The following is a 22,384-nucleotide window of genomic DNA, read 5'->3' as shown; positions in this document are numbered from 1 at the left end:
ATAAGCTTTGGGCCTAAGGTGTGACCTTGGTCACATCATTTTTAACTATTCTGTGCTTCCATCTATTCCAACACTTATATATCTCTGTATTTTCAGGACCAGAAGGAAACCCAAGAGATTAGCTATAGCCAGGGTTGCAGTCAACCCAACTCTTTTTGGACAAGGCAGAGTTACAAGGGAAGGGACTTACATTTCCATGTACTTGACCCTCTCCTAAACCTTGCTCAGTTCTAGCCCATGTTGTGGCTGCAGAAAAGTCCCCTGGCATCTCTGAGCCACGGATTCAATATCAGAAGAACAATTCTCTCTACTTACCCTCAAGAAACAATGAGAAGATAACTTCACTAATAATTTTAAAAATTATTTTAAGAAAAAAAAAGCTGACACTAATGATTAGAAGTGAATCGTCAGATTCACTGCCTTTACAGCCACCAGGGAAGGATCACCTGCTGACCCTGGATTTTCTGTGCCTCCAGGGACCACCTAACTGTCACTTCCTCAGACCCTGAGAGAGAGCACAGGCTGCTACGAAAACAAGACCGCACTTAGCTGGACTGTGGCAGAGCAGCTGTCTTAGCCAAATTTCCCTTAAAAATTGGGAGGGGGGGCTTCCCTGGTGGCACAGTGGTTAAGCATCCGTCTGCCAATGCAGGGGACACGGGTTTGAGCCCTGGTCTGGGAAGATCCCACATGCCGCAGAGCAACTAGCCCGTGCGCCACAACTACTGAGCCTGCGCTCTAGAGCCTGAGAGCCACAACTACGGAAGCCCGCACGCCTAGAGCCCGTGCTCCGCAACAGGAGAAGCCACCACAATGAGAAGCCCGCGCACCACAAGGAAGAGTAGCTCCGGCTTGCCGCAACAAAGACCCAATGCAGCCAAAAATAAATTAATTAATTAATTTAAAAAAAAAAAAAACTTTTAAAAAATTGGGAGGGACTTTGGGAAAAAATAATTTCACTTTCTGATTAAATATGATCTTTTAATTGGTTTCCTTGTTATTATAGTTTTTAAAGAACTGTAATTTAATAAAGACTTAAAAGTCCATGTGTCTAGGGCTTCCCTGGTGGCGCAGTGGTTGAGAATCTGCCTGCCAATGCAGGGGACACGGGTTCGAGCCCTGGTCTGGGAAGATCCCACATGCCGCAGAGCAGCTGGGCCTGTGAGCCACAATTACTGAGCTTGCGCATCTGGAGCCTGTGCTCCGCAACAAGAGAGGCCGCGATAGTGAGAGGCCCGCGCACCGTGATGAAGAGTGGCCCCCGCTTGCCACAACTAGAGAAAGCCCTCGCACAGAAACGAAGACCCAACACAGCCATAAATAAATAAATAAAAATTAAAAAAAAAAAAAAAGTCCATGTGTCTAAAAATAATCAATATTTTTGGTGCAATTGTTTTTAATGGTTTAATTATTGTCTCCTCTCTCTGGAGTTTTATCTGGAGCATGGGGTTTGAAGATGAGATTCATCTTATCTCTGATTAACGACCCTGAAAGGGGGGGTTGAGAAGTGCCCAAATCTGTCCTTAACAGAACTAAAGTGCTCAAGAACATTCCTGCTATTCATGAATAAAATTTGGAACGTAAGCCAAAGAAGTGCAGTTTAAGGCTCACCTTAGCTGCACTACATTTTCAAACTTAACACAATGTGGTAAAATGTACAAGGCACTCGGTTTAAAAATAAGATCAGAGGTTCCTTGTAAGACTATGGGAAATAAAAATCACACTACCCACCTTCAATCACATTCTTTTGCACAGCAATGCTGGTCAGGCCTGCATCCCACCCACCAGGGTAGATTTCTGAACCTCATGGAAAAAGCCCCAGGTCTCCGAGAAGCTCAGGCACTAAACCAAGTCCATTAGGATGGTTTAGAATTCATTAGAGAATTGCTTTGCTCATGGTTCAAAGTGCACCATATATGTCTCTTCTCAGAGGAAATAAGTCCTCCTCCCCACCCCCTACTTTCCACGTCTTGAGTTTGAGAGTAGGTAAATGTAAAATTTACCCCAAATAACACAGGGTTATAAGGCAACATGTGCCCAGGGCCCATTAGAAATCGGGATGACCATTTGGTGGCACCTTGATGTCTCAAGAACAGAAGGCCACAGGAACAGAAGTCACAACTCCCAGCCTCCACCCCCATCCTGACTCCCCAGGACCATATCAGCTGGCATGACAGGTGTCAGGGACAGTCCTTGCTAGAACTGCTGACTGAGGGGCCTATCTGCTACTCTAGAAAGCGAATGTTCTGATAGAGATTCTACATTCAGGCCTAAACTCCAAAATCAAAGCCAGCGACACATGGAAAGAACAGCAGCCCAAGATAATGGAGGAAATCTTCAGAGACTAGACCGTATCCACAGCAGGCCCAGGTGGAGAAAGGCCAGGCTTCAGTAATGTTTGCTCTTCTTACCACACAAATATACTCAGGGCTTTTATAGCAAGATTTCAGTTTGATACCAAGAACTCACGAGGGAGGATTTTATTACTAAAGTAATCATAAGCATCAGTTACAGGCGGGTTTGCCTTGGGTTAGGAGCACTGGGGAGCATCCTACACCCGGATCCGGGGAAGCCCTTTGTTCAGGAAATCCCGGCCCCTCAGCCAAAGCGTTAATTTCACTTCAAGGCCCCAAATCAAATTTTAAAGTGCCCCCTTAAAGAACTGCAGAATAAACAAACAGGTCCCGTGCTTTTCCTGGAACCCAGTCTCTGGCCCCCAGGACAATATCAAATTACAGGGTTTTTCTTCCCATATACGGTCTCTTATTTCTTTTCCTTTTTTTCAAAGAGGATCACAATTGCACCCTGTTGTGTGTCTTCGGTTTCAAATACCTCGCAAATACATCCCCTTTCTGAATCTCTCCGGAGCCTCCGAAGAATCTAGGAGGGGCTAACAAACGCAATTTGAATAATAATGAAGAGACTGAACAATTTAACTACCAAAGGTAGCCCTAGAGACTCCAACAAAAGGGTTGAAAGCCTTTATCTACAAAAATGTGGCCACCTGCTCGACTGTGGGACCAGTTATGGGGAGTGCAGAAGAGAGAGGCGCACAGGTGCACACACGAGTTTAAGCAAATAGGGAATTAGTACAAATGCTCCCTGGGGACCAGACACTGAAAAAGGGTGACTTGGAAAGCTCCTTTCTCATCTATCAGGCTCAAGGTTTAGTTAACAATCTTCCCTTTCTGATTAATTGAAAGTAGCACTCACCATAGGTAAAATAATGAAAACTGCCCCCCCAAGAGAAAGGCTTTGTTTGTATGGAGAATTTAAAACAAGTCCAGTGAATTTTCAATAAAAGTTCTTCAAAATCAACAGTCACGAAAGTACTTTTTATCCCTTATGCAATTTCTGCCAAGTGAACATTTTAAAAGTTAGTTCCTTCTTTAGGAAGCTGACAGTTCCACCTAGATGTTACGTTTACCAGCCTCATTCTACGGACCTTTCCAAAAGACCTTACAATAAAGGACTTTTTCCTCGATTTGGAGGGAAACAAAAAAGATGAACCTTTCTGGAATCCTAAAAAGCTCTCAACTCCCTTAGTCCTTAAGAATTAAACGCAGGAAGCCCCCGCTGGCTGAACAATTGCTAAATCCTGCTTCTTGAACAGGAAACAGAGTTTGCTTCTGAGCGGCTCCGTATTCCCCCGCCCCGCGCTCACTCCAGGGCAGGCGCTGCCATGCCCAGGTGGTGACGCTGAGCAGAGATAAGGTGTCCTAACAACCTTATTTGCCTGGATCTCTGGATACCCGCGGCCACACGGCGACTTCCTTATCACCTGGGTGCATCCCTCCGCCCCTCCACCGGTGCCTCCACGCCGCCGACCTGGGCGGCCCCGGGACCCCTCCCGCGGCGACACGGGGCAAGACTGACACCCGCAGCTGCCGACGACCCTGCCAGTCACGCTGCCGCCGGCTGCCTTTTTTAGCCACGACATCTGACCCCGGCTCCGACAGCAGCATTCAGGGAGAGATCCCAGGGCGCGCCGGGCGGTCCCCTCCCCTCTCTAACCCCCAGACCCTGAGGAGAGCTCGGGGTGAGGCGTGGGGGAGGTACTGGCCCTGGAACTGCCAGAGAGCGCGCGTTCCTCCTGCCTAGACGCTTCCTCTCTGCCCTCTCCACCGATCCCGGCCCCCGCTCCGCTGCCTGCACCCGGGCTCCCCCATTTTGCATCTCGCCGCGGCTCCTCTGGCGCCCCTCCCCACTCCCACCCCGCAACTCCGCTTGCCTGGATCCCCTCCAAGTCAGCTGCCCGCGCGCCGGGCTCGGCGGGGGTGCGGGCCGAGGACGCTCGGGGCGCGGGGCCGAGCGGGGGACCCGGTGCTCACCTCCCTCCTCCGTCCCGCTGTCCGGCTCGGCGTCCGAGGAGTCGGGCCCGTCCCCGTAGCCCGCTAGCCCCACCAGCTCATCCTCCTCCTCGTCGTCGTCCTCCTCCTCCTCCGGCTGAGGCTTCCCCAGCACCTGGCTCATCGCGCCCACGGCCGGCCGTCCCGGGGGCGACGGGGGTCTCTGGTGGGGGGCGCCAAACCTCCCGGCCTGCCGCTCGCAACCTATTTCTGAATTGGGGTTTTGTCCCGAGGTTCGCGGGCGGAGGCGGGGACCGCGCGTCCCCCGCGGCGGTCGGCGTCCAGGTCTGGGTCCCGCCGTTCCCAGCGCGCCCGGAGCCCCCCTGCCCCGCCCGCCCGCCCGCCGGCGGAGGAGTCAGCCAGAGCGCGGCAGTTCCTCCCCAGAGGAGGGAGAGGGAGACTGCGTGACCCAAGTCACCTGACACACACTGTCATACACTCACACACACACACCGCACGGGCGCGCGCGCGCTTTCCCGGGAGCACCGCTCGCTGGGGCGCTGGGCCGAGGCCGCGCACACACACTCAACCGGGAGCAGGCCGGCGCGGGGCCCTCCACCCACCCAGAAGCGCACACAGACACTCGCCCGGTACCCGGGGACCCGGGACGCGGCGCAGTCACCCACCGCGGCTGCTGGCCCTGGGCCCCCAAGCGCCCCTCCTGCACGTGGTCCCCGCACAGGCGGGCGAGCTGGGGTACCGCGCACCCGGAGAGCCTCTCCCCGCCCACCGCCGACACACACACGCTACCTAGGGCGGCCTTCTCCAGCTTTCGGTCCCGGCCGAGGGTTCCAGTCCCAAGTGGCCTGCCCCCCGCCCTGAACTCTGCTGCGCCCAGGCCCCCTCTCCGAGCGGCGTGCCTAGGACACCCCGTGGATGCTGAAGCGCCCCGAGAAGAAAACTCTAGAGAAATGCGCCGCACAGGCGGCGCAGTCTCCATAGCAATTGCCTTTTAGTGCGCGTTTGTGGTTCAAAGTGCTTCCCACCAAGAAAACAGACGTATTCACTAATCAGGCCTACCCAGCTGTAAATGTTCTTTAAAAAAATAACATGCCTCGTGGCTGCCTAGCCTGAATAATAATTCCTCTGCGGCGTTTGGGCAAAGGTCTCAGGTGTGTAACACACCGAGGGGCTCTTCATAGCCACCTCCTCCTGTCTCACTGTTGAATAGACTGTAATCCCAAATCCCACACCTCAAAATAAAATGTTTCAAGGCTTCTGGGGGGAGAGAGGGGCGGTGGACGGGGAGACAAGACTCGCAGCAGTGTGAGAGTGAGACTGAAACCGGCATTCCTCCACAAGCTTTTCACCACAGGACAGACCGTACCCGCCCTTTCTGGATACTGCAAAAGATCACGTGGATGAACTTCCTTCTGTCAAGCACAATGAGAAATAAACCAGCTGGCCAGCAGGATAATCCAGATTCTACAGGTGCCAGCAGCTCCGCAGGTGGTGTGGGGAGACAGAAGAGGAGGAAGGGAGCTGAGGCTGGAGGCTCTTGGGGCCCCAGGGTGCTGCCTAGGTAGGGAATTTGGATGGAGAACCTACTCTATGCCAGGGGGCTGGGCTAAGGGGTGAGGGTGCGGGCCTCCACGTAGGCTCAGAACAGTGTTCCTGCGCTGGAAGAAATCCCAGTCTAGCAAATCATGACTCCGGTCCTGGATTTTGTAGTAGCTGTAGGTGTTGAAGGTGGATGCAGACACCTTCTAGGAGGTGGCTGCTTCTAATCCCGGAAAGGTTTGGGGATTTTCCAGGTGGAGGCAGTACAACATGTATGGCTGTAGCAGTCAAGGTCCTTCCCAGGAGAAAAATAGATGACACATGCAAAGATTTTAATTTAAAAGGCTTTATAAAGTAAAAGGGACAATTTACTAGGATGTGGGCAGAGTTTAGGGATCAACACAGGGATTAGCAACAGTGGGAAGAGGTTATCTCCCCTAAACTAGTTGGTGTAACGGAAGGGAACTAGAGTCCTGGTCAGGGGGCTCAAAACAGGAGCTATAGCTGGTGAGGAAGCAGACACTGCCAGAGCCACCTCCTGTCAAGGAGACAGCAGTGGGAAGGAATACACTGACCTCTCTTGCCTCCCACCCTCCATTCTTCTCTTTTTAGCCGTGCTTCCGGCTTGCAGGATCTTAGTTCCCCCACCAGGGATTGAACCCAGGCCCCCTGCAGTGGAAGCACAGAGTCCTAACCACTAGACCGCCAGGGAATTCCCTTCATTCTCCTGAAAGTGGTTCCCATTGTCCAAATCCAACTGGACGCCAAAGGGCTAGAGAGACTGCAACCTAGTCGAGGACTCAGAGATTGGGTCGGGAGGGCAGTGGGTTCCAGGGGCAGGGGTAGGGGCAAATAGTATATCCAGCACAAGCAGGCTCTACTCGCTCTTATCAGAGGAAATTATTCTAGGAGTAATCTTCCTAGTCCATCTTCATCCATTCTGTTTAAAGAAAGAAGTACCTGGGAAGAAGGCTCTTTTAGAGTGGTTTGCAGACTTTCAGTTATCCCAGAACAAACCACCAGCCTGGAGAACTGTTGAGCTGGCCTGATTCAAAGTGCAGAGGGCTATATATGGGGCCCTAGAAGCCAGTCCAAAGGTCAGCCCAGACCATCAGGACATCCTTTGGGCTGTTTGCTGACTGTGTATGCCTTGGGGACTCAGGTGTTCAGGCAGGACAATCGCTAAGCCAAAGACCCCTCTGTGCCTGAGATCAAGAAAAACGGAGATACCTCATGGTTCTCTGCCTTCCCCCCCCCCCTCAAAAGAGAGATCCTGATGGGGGGAACACCAGCAGGAGATTGGAGCATACCCTAGGATATTTGAGAATTTGACCATTCTTGAGAAAAAAAGGAACAAATCCACACACACACATGAAATCAATAAAAGCCAAATCCTCAATTTTGCTCCACCCCAAGGTAGATAAGAGTCATGTACAGGTTTAAGAGATTCAAATTCACTGTCATTTCAGAAATGTACAGTATTGATAAAGTTTGAGTGAACAGAACAGGAAAAATCTTTATTGCTTTCCTTCTTTTCTGTTATCATTTCAATACTGTCAGCTTTCAAATAAAGAAAATGTTGAAAAATATCTTAGAGATTTTTAAATTTTAAAAGTCGTGTGTGTGGATCCTTTTAGAAATTAAATAAAAATAGAAAGACACTAAACCCTGAAAGCCTTTGAGACACTCGGTATGGGATCTGCTCAGTGAACTAGCTACCGCCTGGATCACTCTGGCCTGGAGATCAGGCTCTGTGACGTCTCCCCAGGAGGGCGTTCTCAAGAATGTGAGGATTTGTCTCTGGGCTACTCTTGGTTTTTGCTGTTGTATGTAACCATGGCAGGTTGCCACATACATGATAGGTGCTGACGTTTATGAAATGAATGAAAGAAAAGAAGGGAGGAAGTTATACAGTACATGGCCAGGCATATTTTTGAGAGAAACTTCAGGGAAAAACAGAAACCAAATTTTCTACTTACTCTAAACCCTGGGAGATGCCACAGTGAGGTAAATATGAACTATGCTCTACAAGAGTGCAACCAGACTGCCTGAAGATTGGAAGGAATTACAGTATAATGACTATGGAATGTTTATTCTATTTTTGCTAACCCTTCCTTTCTAAAAAAACTCAACTTTCAGAGATATTTTGTAGCATCATGAAATATGAGATTTGTCTTTTGCCAAAATTTTCCAACTAATATTGGGGAAAAAAAAGACATGAATAAGGAAGGCGTTCTTCCAAAATAATATGACCTTCAAAATATTCCCATTAAGTAATATTATTGTCCTTAATTTACACATAAGAAATATTCACCCAAGGTACCACATGGAAGGTACCAGATGGTGAAACTACTTTGGAACTCAGCTGGACACTAGACCTGTTCCTATTTAATGGCATTAAAGCTGAAGTCAATTACATTATGGCCTGAAACTGAAAAGGGAGAAGGGGAAGGGAAAAGCTGGCTCCCAATCTCCTAGGTAAAGAACCAAAACATACATAGACACTAAAAAATGGGTCTGTTGTCTCAGGCCACTAATTTACAGGATTCACTGAAAGGAGGGAAAAGAAGAAAAACTGAAAAGCTTCCTAATGAACAAAAGTTAGAAAACTACTTGTCATAATAAAATTGTTGATCACCATCACTCCTTTTATTAGGAACACAAATAGCAAGTGAGGGACTTCCCTGATGGCGCAGTGGTTAAGAATCCACCTGCCAATGCAGGGGACACGGGTTCGAGCCCTGCCAGGAAGATCCCACATGCCGCGGAGCAACTAAGCCCCTGCACCACAACTACTGAGCCCACACACTGCAACTACTGAGTCCACGTGCTGTAACTACTGAAGCCAGCGTGCCTAGAGACCACGCTCCGCAACAAGAGAAGCCCCCGCAATAAGAAGCCCGCACTCCGCAACAAAGAGTAGCCCCTGCTCGCCACAGCTAGAGAAAGCCCGTGCGCAGCAACAAAGACCCAACGCAGCCAAAAAAATTAAAAAGTAAACCTAGATCATTAAAAAAAAAAAAAAAGCAAGTGATTTAGTTCCCTTTCTGGCTAATATGGCTCTATTGTACTACATGCTTAGCTAAACTATAACATCTAAGTGTATTTTTGTTTAAAATTTGAATTTTAAAGGCCAGAAGTTTGTGCCCTTATTTTAGTGAATTATTGTACTGTTACCAGTTAGATGCTTTGTGACAAGGAACATGTGAGCTATTTAAAAGAGACCTGTACAGGCAGAATAATTGCAGTCCTGAATAGGGCAAGCAATTAAATACAGCCTACAGCCCTGCATCTTGGGGTATTTTGAGGCATCTGATGACATTGCACCTGGTTCCTGGGATTCACATGTTGAAAGCCTTTAAGGCTTTCTTTTTAAATATGTATTTAAAGCCATTAATTCTCTCTTGATGAAGCAAACAAAGGAAAGAGCCTTCTACAGAGTCTTGCTGCACTCCTGCTAATCCAGGAAAGCCAAATTTTTCAAGAGGGCAGCTCAGAGTCTCCAGTTCTCCTAAGACAGTTGATGCCCTGATGAAATCATTAAATCATATCCACTGAGGCAAACCATCATTAAATATATTTTACTAAAATAATGTTTTGATATTTTAAGAACATGCATGTGGTAAATAGTCAAACAGCATAAAAGAATATTCAATGAAATGTGTCTTCCCCCAACCTGCCCCCCTCACCGGCCTTACAGTCTCCTGGTTTCCCTCCGCAGAGGGAAATATCCTGCTTTAAATGTGCAAACATATTTGTAGCCTTTATAGAGACTTATATTTGATAACTTTATCTCTTTAATAGTCTACAAATTTTTTTTTAATGAACGTGAAGACAATTAGATTTTTAGGGCTGTACTTTGAAGGAAATAAACAGAGAGAGACAAGAGAGAAACCGGGGATGAGAGAAGGAGCCTGATTTAGATGGGGTCGCCAGAGAAGACTTTTCAAAGAAGGTGACATTTGAGTTGACCGTGAGACGGAGACAGACAGCCAAGTGAGTCAGGGTAGAGCATGTTCCCCTGGAAGGTATCTCCACAGTTGGAAAAATCAAGGAGAAGTGAAAGGACTTGGTGTTGGAGGAACAATATATCAGTGTGATGGGAGAGGGGGAGGGTGGTAGTCATGAGAAACAGGTAGTCTTCTCCACCAGGATAAAGAGTTTGGATTTTATTCCAAGTGCCACTGAGGCATTGAAGAGTTTTAAAAAGGGAGGTGAAATGCATGGTTTACATTTCTAAAAGCTCACGCTGCTAGATTGTTTCCAAAGATGGCCTCAACAATCATGCCATCCCACATGCCCTTCTGCAAATGTGACTTTGCCACTCCTTCCTCCTATTTTCCCTCCTCTTAAATGTGGGCAGGCTCTGGGACTTGCTTTAACTAACAAAATGCAGCAGAAGTGACAGTGACACTGTGTAAAGTCTGAGATAGGGTCATAAAAGACCTTGCTACTTCCTTTTTCACTTTCTTGGTGCCTTTAGCCACCATGAAAAGAAGTCTGGGCTAGCTTACTGGAGAGGCCCCATGGATACAGAGGCCCTGAAACGTTCCAGAACACAGGAATATAGAGGCCCCAGAATTCCAGCCGTCCATCCGAGGGGCCAGGCATGTGAGTGACACCAACTTGGATTCTCCAGCCCAAATTGCAACCACATGAGCAAGTCCAGCCCACTCTGCATGAAACACAGACTTGCTGTTACAGCTGAACCCTGCCAGCCAACCCACAGAATCATGAACAAATAAAATAGCTGGTTTTTTTAAAACCATTAAGATATGGGGTGGTTTGTTACATAGCAGCTGATGGCTGATGAACATATTCTGGCTGATGTGGGGAAAATGGATTGTAGATTTCAGGGTGGAAGAACAGGAGATCACTTTAGTAGTCCATAAGTGAAATGAATGGAGACGGTGGAAACCGAGAGAAGTGGATAGATTTGATATAAATTTTGGAGGTAGACTAGATCAGATTTATTGATAGCTTAATTAACATGGATGGTCAGGGAAATGACTCCTACCAGACATTTGATTTGAGCAACTAGACGTATGGTAATGCCATTTATTAAAGTAAGTTAAGACCCAGATAGGAATAGGATTGGGGGATGGGAGGTGAATCAAGGTCCTTGATTTCTAACATTCTAGTTACTGTATATGGCCACAAGGTAAGCTACCTTAATCCTGTGATTTTGGCCGTTTCTTAGATGTCTATCATGTTGTCTTTGGTATAAATAATGAATTTTTCCAACTACAAGCCATGAAGGAACTGAAGATGACATTTGTAAAAGTTCCAAACTAGTGAGATGGAATTGCTACATATGGACTTCCATAAAAAGTTAACTTTTTATTCATATGGATTTTTAAGGATAAGCTTCTGACATAAATGGTGCCGTAACATGAGAGCAGAAATGTCTTGACTGTAGAGTCAGCCAAACAGAGGTGCCAACAGCTCCACATCTGTAGATCAGTTTGGACTTGGCAACCCCTGCCTTGGCTGGGAGGGTTACACTAACTTCAGTGATACAAAAAAGCAGATTCTCCAAGACAAATGACCTTATTAAAAATCCACAAGAATGAGAGAGTTCCCAAGATGCTGGAGTAGGAAGGCCCTGAGCTCACCTGCTCTCACGGGCACACCAAAATTACAACTATTCACAGAGATACTGTTGATGAGAAAGACAAGAACCTACCAGAAAAGACCTTCTCTAACTAAAGATATAAAGAAGGAACCACAACAAGACAGGTAGGAGGAGAGGAGTTGCAGTACAGTCAAGACCTATATCCCTGGGTGGGCAACCCACAGATGGAAGAATCATTACAATTGCAGAGTTTCTCCTCAAGGAGTGAGGGGTATGAGCCCCACATCAGGCTCCCCAGCCCGAGAGTCCTGCACGGGGAAGATGAACCCCCAGAAAGTTTGGCTTTGAAGGCCAGTGGTGCTTACTTTTTTTAATTTATTTTTGGCTGCACCACACGCTATGTGGGATCTTAGATCCCTGACCAGGGATTGAACCCATGCTCCCTGCATTGGAAGCGCAGAATCTTAACCACTGAACTGCGAGGCAAGTCCCCAGTGGTGCTTACTTTCGGGAGACCCAGAGGGCTGTGGGAAATAGAGACTCTACTCTCAAAGGGCGCACGTAAAATCTCACCTGCTCTGGGACCCAGGGCAGAAGCAGTAATCTGAAAGGAGCTTGGGTCTGACCCACCTGCTGATCTTGGAGAGTCTCCCAGAGAGGCAGGAGGCAATTGGAGCTCAACCTGGGAACACAGACACTGGCGGCAGCCATTTTTGGGAGCTCATTCTACCACATGGATGCTGGTGCTAGCAAAAAATTTTGGAACCCTCCCTCTAGTTTATTAGCCTCAGGACCCAGCCCTGCCCCCACCCACCAGCCTGTAGGCACCAGTATTGGGATGCCTTAGGCCCAGCAACTACCTGGGTAGGGACACAGCCCCACCTACCAGCAGGCAGGCTTCCTTAAGAGCCCCTGAGCCCACAGCTGCCCTTGGACATGGCCCTGTCCAACAGAGGACCCAGGACTTGGCCCTACCCACCAGGGCACAGGCACTGGGCCTGGGACGCTCAGGGCCCTGCAGCCAGAGATTCCAAGACAGAGCTCCACCCACTGGTGGGCAGACACAAGCCCCAGGACAACCAGAGCCCTGTAACTTGCCATGGCAGGACCCAGCCAACCCACCAGCAGGACAGCACCAGCCCTGGGACCTGTTAGGCCCCAGCTCAGCCTACCAGCAGTCCGACACCAGCTCTGGGACCCCTGAGTCCTGCAGGTAGAGACCCCAGGACCTGGCTCTGCCCACCAGTGGGCTGGCACTAGTCCCAGGACCCAGCTTCACCCACCAGTAGGTGAGAACCAGCCCTGGGAGCTCCTGGACCCCAAACCCATCCACCAATGTGTGGACACCAGCCCCAGGACCACAGTCCCACAGCCTGCCTTGTCAGGACTCAGCCAACACACCAGCAGGCCAGCACCAGCTCCAGGATACCAGGCCTCAAGCCTTGCACAACACCAGGCCAACTCCAGCTCTCGCTCACCATGGGGCCCTCAGCCAGTGGCCCTGGGATCCAGCACCACCTACCAGTGGGCTGACACCAGCTTTGGGACCCCCAGGGCTCTGCAGCCAGAATACCTGGGAACTGGTTCCACCCACCAGTGAGCTTGCACTAGCCCTGGGGCCCCCAGGGCCCTGGGCTCACCCACCATCAGGCCAATACCAGCTCTGAGATACCTTGGACTCCTTAGCCAGCCACTCCAGGATCCAGGCCCACTTACTGGTGGGCCAGTACCAACTTTGGGAAAGCCCAGGACCTGCAGCCAGCCGTGTCAGGAACTGGCCCTACCCACCAGAAGGCCAACACTAAATTCAGAAATCCCAGCCCCACAAGCACCCACCCCAGAACCCACCAATGAGCCAGCACTAGACCCAAGACCCACTAGGGTTGCACCGCCAACCGCCTCATGGCCCAGCCCCACCAACCAGTGGCCGGCAGCCTCTGCACAAGGCAGGGCCTGGCAACCAAGCAGACTGAGGCCCAGCCACGCCTACCAGACTGCCCAAAGTAATCAGCTCACCACAACAGAAGTATGCATGTTGTCCACATGGGGGCATCCCTAGAGCATATAGCTCTGGTGGCCAGAGGGGAGTGCACTGCCAGGGTGCATAGGACGTCTCCTCAGAAGGCCAATTCTCCAAGGTCAGGAAACAAAATCAACCTAGCAGATACATAGAAATAAAAAGAGCAAACTAGGCAAAATGAGGTAACAGAGGAACATGTTCCAAATGAAGGAAGAAGCTAAAACCCCAGGAGGAGAACTAAGTGAAGTGGAGATGGGCAATCTACCTGAGAAAGAGTTCAAGGTAATGATGATAAAGATGATCAAAGAACTCGGGAGGAGAATGGATGAACAGAGTGAGAAGTTAGAAATTTTTTAACAAGGAGTTAGAAAATATAAAGAAGAACCAAACGGAGACAAAATATACAATAACTGAGATGAAACATACATTAGAAGGAATCAACAGTAGTTTAGGTGATACAGAGGAACAGATCAGTCAGCTGGAAGATAGAGTAATGGAAATCATTGAAGCCGAACAGAAAAAAGAAAAAAGAATAAAAAGAAATGAGGACAATTTAAGAGACTTCTGGGACAACATCAAGTGTACTAACATTCACATTATTAGGGTCCCAGAAGGAGGAGAGAGAGAGAAAGGAGGGAGAACATATCTGACTACAAAGAGCTAAAAACTTCCCTAACCTGGGAAGGGAGATAGACATCCAAGTCCAGGAATAACAGAGAGTCCCAGACAGGATCAACCCAGAGACAAATACTATATATCACTTACATGTGGAATCTGAAAAAATAAAACAAGCAAACAAATAAAACAAATGAAAATAACAAAACAGAAAAAGACTCACAGATATAGAGAACAAACTAGTGGTTACCAGTGGGGAAAGGAAAGGGGGGGAGGGGCAAGTAGAGGTAGGGGATTAAGAGGTACAAACTACTATGTATAAAATAAATAAGCTACAAGGATATACTGTATGGCACAGGGAACATAGCCAATATTTTATAATAACTTTAAATGGAGGATGATCTATAAAAATTTTGAATCACTATGTTGTATGCCTGAAACTAATATAATATTATAAATCAGCTATACCTCAATAAAGAATACTTAAAACCATAAGAAAAATCTACAAGAATGAAATCTAGGAACTGTCACTTATACATAGCACTTAATGTTACCTAAAAACATGGCAGATGCTGTCGGTCAGCTACTTACCATCCATCCCCAAACCCCTTCTCTTCTCCTGTTTCCCAAACGAGCAATGGGGAAAGTCAGATAGTACTCAAACTCTGAGACTCCTTCACGTCTTGTCAGTAAGAAGATAGGGGGAATCCTGCTGGGGAACTTCTAGGAAAGGGTTTGCTTCCTAATAAAAGAGGTCAGGGTATCAGAAGAGCCCCCTGACCACCCCCCCCCCCACCAGCCTTTCCTGCTTTGAACACAGTTGTGTGAGAACATGGTACTTGGAGTTAGGAAAGCCATCTTGCAGGTAACAGGCCTAAGACTAAAAGCCTGTCCTGGAAATGGCAGAATAGAAAGAAAGAAGCTGGATGACCTTGCTGAACTACTGTACTCAAACCTGTAAAAGCCTACCCCCAAACTTCTTATTTCATGGGAAAATTAAAAGTCCATTCCTTGGGTCAGTGCTTCCCTACCTTGACCAGTCAAGGCGCACATATTTATTTGGTACACTGACCTAAATGGACAGGCTGCTGGCAGCCGGAGGTGACTGGTCCAGAGACTTTGGCCGCCTCAGACCCTGCCCAGCTGTCCCAAAGGCTGAGGGGGATCAATAACTTGGCCATATCAGTAACCCATTCATGGCCCACAAGTAGTGGTGGCAAACCAGTTGGGAAGTTCTACTTAAACCACTGAAGGTGGGGTTTTCTGAACTTTGCAGTAAAACGTATCCTAACTGATACAACATATAACCTTTATACATGGAGGGAGGGAAGGAGGGATGGATGGATGAAACGTGATCATATACCTATCGGTGAATTCAGAAGTTATGTCATGTTCATAGGATCCTAGGAAAGGTGTCTCAGGATATATCAGGAGATAATCACAGCTTCATTGGAAAGGGAACTTGGTTTTGCTTCTCTGTACTTCTCACTTCTTTCTTGTCTCTCTGCATGAAACCTGGCTTTCTGTGCTTCCCCCACCAGATGGCAGGAGACGGCTGCTCCACCTTTCCAGGCTCAGTGATAGTGGGCCCAGTTTCCGGAACTAGGCTACCTGGGTTCAAATCCTCGTTCCACCACTAACTAGCTGTGTGACCTAGACCAAGAAACTTAACCTCTCTGTGCCTTGATTTCCTCATCTCTCAACTGTTTATAATGTTATATACCTCAATAGTGTTGTGGAAAGAATTAAATCCATTAAACTATGTAAAACCATTTTTCAAGGTGAGCACAATATAAGTTTTAGCTGTTATTATTTTTGATTCCTAGGCAAGAAAATCTGATTAGTTGAGTTTAGGCCAGTAGTCCATTCCTAATGCCCCAATCATATTTTACATAAGACCGTATACTGCTACTCCTTTAGCACACGTACCTCAGCTATCATTTAATATTTGACTGAGGACTGTATTCACCACTAGACTCCAGGACCATTGCTGTGCTCATCGTTTTGTTCTCAGTGGCTAACACGGTGGTCAGAACCTCTATGAAGCACAATTCTTAGGCGCACCATTTACATTGTATTTTATGTGCAATATGGTAGCTTGATGGTGGTCCAGTTCCAATAAGTATGCTGAATTAATGGCCCAGTCCACTATGGCTGGGGGTGCAGCTTGTGGCTGCAAAGGTCTACCCTCATGAGTGGGGAGACAGCTCTGAACGAAAGGGGGAAAAGCTGAAGAGAAACTTCAAAATATATCTACCATGTGCCTCATGTGGCCAGGCACAGGGAATACAAAGTCAAACAAAGTCAGGCAGAGATTGTTGGTGTCATAATCCCCCTACCACTTTGTCCTTAGTTTGATATCCTTAACTGTTCTTGGGTATCAACATACTCGAGGAAGGAAGCCCAGGCTCAGAGGTTGAATCATGATTGGTTTATGCTGGGTATGATAACCAGCCCCTCACCTTTGTGACCCAGGTGCGATCAATGACACGTAAGGAAAAATAGATTTAAGGGGCAGCTGTAAAGAATTTGTTCTCAAATTAAAATAAACACAGTGAGAAGGCCTGCCCCTTTCTCCTGCCTAGATGTCGAGCCAAAGACAAAAGCCAGTACTGAGGTGGTACAGTAGAATAATAGAAAGAGCCTAGACCCAGATATTTTTATTACATAATTTTTTATGTGTTTAAACCACTCTAGTCAAGCACACTCTTTCCAGCAGCCAAACACATTTTAACTGATAAACATGGCCCTTTATCTTTATAACTGAAAGTGAGGGAGGGAGACAGATCAGATAATCAGTAGCTTAAGATCAGGAACTGAGAAGGAGGCCCGCTACCATCACACCTATTCCACAGTGTACTGGAAGTCTTTGATTGCATAATAAGATAGGAAAAAAGACAAAAGGATTGTGACACTAAAGCACATACTATCCATAAAAGAAAAAAATCGATAAGTTGGACTTCATCGAAATTAAAAACTTTTGGGAATTCCCTGGCAGTCCAGTGGTTAGGACTCAGCACTTTCACTGCCGTGGCCCAGGTTTGATACCTGGTCGCAAGCCTCGTGGCATGACCGGAAAAAAAAAAACAAAAAAAAAAAACCCAAAAAACCTTTTTCTCTGTAGAGTCTGTTAAGAGAATGAAAAGACAAGTTACAGAGCGGAGTAAAATATTCATTAACCACATATCTGACACGGGATTCATATCTAGAATATACAAAGAATTTCCAAAACTCCACAGTAAAAAAAATCCAATTAGAAAATAACCAAAAGACAAGCAGAGACATTTCACTGAAGAGGATATAGGGGTGTCAAATAAGCACATGAAAAGATGTTTAGCCTTTTGGCTTCCAGTATTTACCCAAATGACCGATCCAAAGGGAAAGAGGTAAGGCATCTGCTGTATGCCTTTCAGAAAACAGAAGTTGTTCCTTTGGTCGCATACATGTGAATTTGCAATAAAGGTGATATTGTAGGCATCAAGGGAATGGGCCCTGTTCAAAAAGGAATGCCCCACAAATGTTCCCATGGCAAACCTGGAAGAGTATGTTGAGTGTTACCCAGCATGCTGTTGGCATTACTGTAAACAAACAGGTTAATGGTAAGATTCTTGCCAATAGAATTAATGTGCGTATTGAACATATTATGCACTCCAAGAGTTGAGGTAGCTTTTTGAAACGTGTGAAGGAAAATGGTCAGAAAAAGAAGGAAGCCAAAGAAAAAGGTACTTGGGTTCCACTGAAGTTCCAGCCTGCTTCACCCAGAGAGGCACACTTTGTGGGAACCAATGGAAAGGAGCCTGAGCTGCTAGAACCCATTTCCTATGAATTCATGGCATAATAGGTGTAAAAAAAAAAATAGAAGACCGTTGGATTATTAAAAAGAAAAAGAAAAAGAAAAAAATGTTCATTACCACTAGCCATTAAAGAAATACAAATTATTAAGACCACAATAAGTTACCACTATATAGCTATCAAAATGGCTAAAATAAAAAAATAGTGACAACACCAAATGTTGGCAAGGATGCAGAGAAACTGGATCTCTCATACATCAGGAGTGGGAATGTAAAAGGAAAAAGCCACTCTGGAAAGTAGTTTGGTAGTTTCCTATAAAATTAAACATGCAACTATTGTGCTATACAACACAGCAATTGCCCTTATGGGCACTTACCTCAGAAAAATGAAAACTTATGTTCATATAAAAACCTGTGCACTCCAATAAAGATGTTTTTTAAAAAAAACAAAACTAAAAACCTGTGCACAATTGTTCATAGCAGCTTTATTCATGATAACCAAAAACTGTAAAAAATCCAGAAGCCTTTCAACAGATGACTGGTTCAACAAACTGGCACGGCCCTACCATGGAATACTACTCAGCAATAAAGAGAATGAACTGTTGATACATAGAACAACTTGGATGGATCTCAAGGGCATTTACGCTGACCCAAAAAAAGCCAGTTTCAAAAGTTCATATGCTATATGATTCCAGTTATATAATATTCTTGAAATAACAAAATGTAGAGATGGAAAAGAGATTAGTGGTTGTCAGGGGTTAGGGATGGTGTGGGGAGGAGGTTGGAAGTGACTGAAATCCAGTAGCACCAGTGGTGATGGCATAGTTCTGTATCCTGATTGTGATGGTGGTTACATGAAGCTACACATGTGGTAAGATTTCATAGAGCTTTACACACATTGTACCCATGCCAATATTTTGATATTGTTTTAATGTTTTTTTTTTTTAAATTAAGGCAATCTTTTTTTTTTTTTTAATTTTTTTTTATTTATTCATTCATTTATGGCTGTGTTGGGTCTTCGTTTCTGTGCGAGGGCTTTCTCTAGTTGTGGCAAGTGGGGGCCACTCTTCATCACGGTGCGCGGGCCTCTCACTGTAGCGGCCTCTCTTGTTGCGGAGCACAGGCTCCAGACGCGCAGGCTCAGTAATTGTGGCTCACGGGCGTAGTTGCTCCGCGGCATGTGGGATCTTCCCAGACCAGGGCTCGAACCCGTGTCCCCTGCATTGGCAGGCAGATTCTCAACCACTGCGCCACCAGGGAAGCCCTGTTTTAATGTTTTGATATTGTACTATAGTTATGTAAGATGTAACTACTCGTGGAGACTGGGTGAAGAGTACACAGGACGTCTCTATACTATTAAAAATTTTTTTTTATACTTAAAATGTTTTAAATTTATTTATTTTGAAGTATAGTTGATCTCTCTACACTATTTCTGTAACTTCTTGTGAGTCTGTCATTATCTCAAAATAAACCAAAAAAATTTAAAGATATAAGGGGTGGAAAGTAAGGAAGAAAATATCATTACTTGCAGGTACATAGAAAACTAAAGAATCTATAAATTACTAAAACTAATAACAGAATTTAGCAATGTTGCTAGATATAAGATCAATAAACAAACATACTGTACATTTTTCTTATTGACAACAAAAGGGTAGAACGTGTATTTTCAGAAACGTCATCACTTGCGATAGTAACAGACAAGATAATTAAAAATAAATCTCAGAAAATGAAAAGCTGTAAAACGTTTGAAGTCACTAAGATTCTAAATGAATGGACAGGGACTTCTCTGGTGGTCCAGTGGTTAAGACTCTGTGCTCTCAATGCAGGGGGCCCGGGTTCAATCCCTGGTCAGGGAACTAGATCCTGCATGTCGCAATTAAGACCCTGCATGCCACAACTAAAGATCCTGCATGCCGCAACTAAGACCTGGTGCAGCCAAATAAATAAATAAATAAATAAATAAATGGACAGACATGTCAAACATGTACATAGACAGGAAAAGTCAATAGTATAAAGATGTCAATTCTCTCCAAATTGCAGTAGCAGCAAACGATTTAGTTCTGGTTTCCATTACGTGAGGGCTGCAGACTGCCTACAGCCATACTGGGCTCTGTGTGATTCCATGTATCTTCTCATTCTGGGATCCCAGCTGAAGGAGCAGCCACTCTTTGGGGCATGTTAGTCTCATAACAGAGGGCAAAAGCTCAAGGGGAACAGGAGAAGCACTAAAGCACGCCACATACTTAAAGCTTCTGCTCCAACATGGTGTTGGTCAAGGCAAGTCACATAAGCCCCAAACCAGTGGGGCAGAGGAGTCTACACCAGTATAGGAAAGCATGGCAAAGATGGGAAGGGAACAAATAATTGTGAATGACTAATGCAATCTACCACACAGATTCACTGCAATTCCAAATCAAAATCCCAAATTTTTTAATGGAGCCTGACAAACTAAGTATAAATGTCTATGGAAGAGCAAAGGGCTAAGAATACTTGAGATCCTTACGAAGAATATAAAGAAGTAAGTCAGGGTAGGACTTCCATAATCAGAAATCAAGATTTAATATAAAACCGTAGATTTTCAGGCTGCATGTGACCAGCACAGGGATAGGCAAATGGAACAAAATAGAGCATCTAAAACTGATCCATACAAACATGAAAACCCATTATAAGATAGCCCTGGCATTGCAATGAGAGGGGAAATTAATTTCAGATGGAATGTGAAAGGTAAAACTTTACAACTTTTAGAAGAAAATATGGTAGAATATTTTTATATCCTCAGGGTCAGGAAGGATTTCTCAAAACACATAAACAGTGCAAAAGACATGAGAAGTTAACAAAAGAGTAAACAAGAATAGTTAGTAACCATTAAAGATGAACAATCATACCTATAATTGGAGAAATACAAACCTCACTCATAGTAAGAAATCATTCATACCCACAGAAAAAGCAAGCGCTGGCAAAGATGTGGAGCAAGGGGACTTTCATACATAGCTTTTGGGAATTAAAATTGGTACAACGGATTTAGAAAACAGTTTGGCATTACCTAGCATGGAAATTTGAACACACACATACCTTAAGACCCAACAATTAAGTTTAGATATGTATCCTAAAAACTCTTGCACACATGCCTCAGAAGAAATATTTAAGCATGTTCATAGCAACATCGTTTGCAATAGCAAGAACTGGAGACAACCCAATGTCCAAAAGTAAACTGGGCAAATAAATTGTGATATCTTCTTACAGTGAAATACTATATGACAGAGGAACTGAATAGTCGAATCTCAGAAACAGAATGCTAAGTGAAAAAAGCAAGTTGCATAGGAATCATGCAGAATGATTCCACTTACAGAAAAGTTCAAAAACAGGCAAAACTGAACAGTACAGTATTTAGGGCTACATATGTTTGTGATGAGAATTATTATTTTTTAAATTAATTTATTTTATTTTATTAATTTATTTTATTTTTGGCTGCGTTGGGTCTTCATTGCTGCGCGCGGGCTTTTTCTCTGGTTGTGGCGAGCGGGGGCTACTCTTCGTTGTGGTGCACGGGCTTCTCATTGTTGTGGCTTCTCTTGTTGCAGAGCACGGCCTCTAGGCATGCAGCCTTCGGTAGTTGTGGCCCGCGGGCTCTAGAGTGCAGGCTCAGTAGTTGTGGTGCACAGGCTTAGTTGCTCCGCAGCATGTGGGATCTTCCCCGACCAAGGCTTGAACCCGTGTCCCCTGCATTGGCAGGCGTATTCTTCACCACTGCGCCACCAGGGAAGCCCTCAATAAGAGAATTATTAACACAAAATTACGGACTGTGGTTTCCTCTGGAGGACGAGGAGGGTATGATCATGGAGGGGCACATGTAATGTTTCTCGAGTGGAAGACTTAGCAAGGGCTGGAAGTCAGAATGGTGGGCTGAAGGACCAATTGCAGCTAATGACGCAAAAGACAGCTAGTGCAGTCAACTCGTTAAAGAAACGTTGCTGGAAATAGGAGCAGATTATATTCTCATAGAACAGTGAAAGCTGTCACTGGTAGAGTAGAACTTTTTTCTCATGAGGCAGAAGGAGAAGGTAGTGGGGTGGATGTATGAGGCTGGCTGTGATGGAGCTGGACAGAGGGGCAGAATGGAACTGCGGGCTGGGATCCTCCCTCATATACAGGGAGCTTTAGGATTCTCCTTTCATTAGCTGTCCAAACACTGTGTGCCCACTTGCAGACAAGCAAGCGTGATCTCCAAGCATCTCATCCACTGCCTGCTTTGGGTCTCATGAGGCCCCTCTGCCAGGAATTGCCATTAATTAAGGTCTGGGAACAACTGCAGACCAGTCAGTTCCCAGGAACATTCACATGTCGTACAGGCTGGCTTCTGTTCCTTTCAGCAGGATTAATGTGCGATTGCTCTGACTGCCCATGAATGTAACTTCAAACTCCATCTCATCTCGACCTTGTGGTGACATCATAAAAGCCTCCCGGAGGAATGGAGCACTCTAGCTTTGGTTGTTTATTCAAGGGACTAGCTAGGAAAAGTCTTCAATCTGGAAAA

The 22,384-nt window shown here is 46.0% G+C and overlaps 1 protein-coding gene across 1 annotated transcript in view; it reads right to left on the bottom strand.

Moving 5' to 3' along the window:
- The window catches only part of RRAGD (Ras related GTP binding D), a 38,307-nt gene extending 33,615 nt beyond the window's left edge, over nucleotides 1–4,692 (bottom strand). Inside the window, exon 1 of the mRNA XM_057528116.1 lies at nucleotides 4,332–4,692. Within this exon, the coding sequence (XP_057384099.1) occupies nucleotides 4,332–4,473 (142 nt within the window). The 5' untranslated portion in view covers nucleotides 4,474–4,692. The remainder of the gene's footprint in view (nucleotides 1–4,331) is intronic.
- Between the last annotated feature and the right edge of the window lie 17,692 nt (nucleotides 4,693–22,384).

The sequence above is a fragment of the Balaenoptera acutorostrata genome, chromosome 14, assembly GCF_949987535.1.
Source record: "Balaenoptera acutorostrata chromosome 14, mBalAcu1.1, whole genome shotgun sequence".
Lineage (NCBI taxonomy): Eukaryota > Metazoa > Chordata > Mammalia > Artiodactyla > Balaenopteridae > Balaenoptera > Balaenoptera acutorostrata.
Note: the sequence above shows the minus strand (reverse complement) of the source record. Positions and strands in the feature narration are given on the sequence as shown.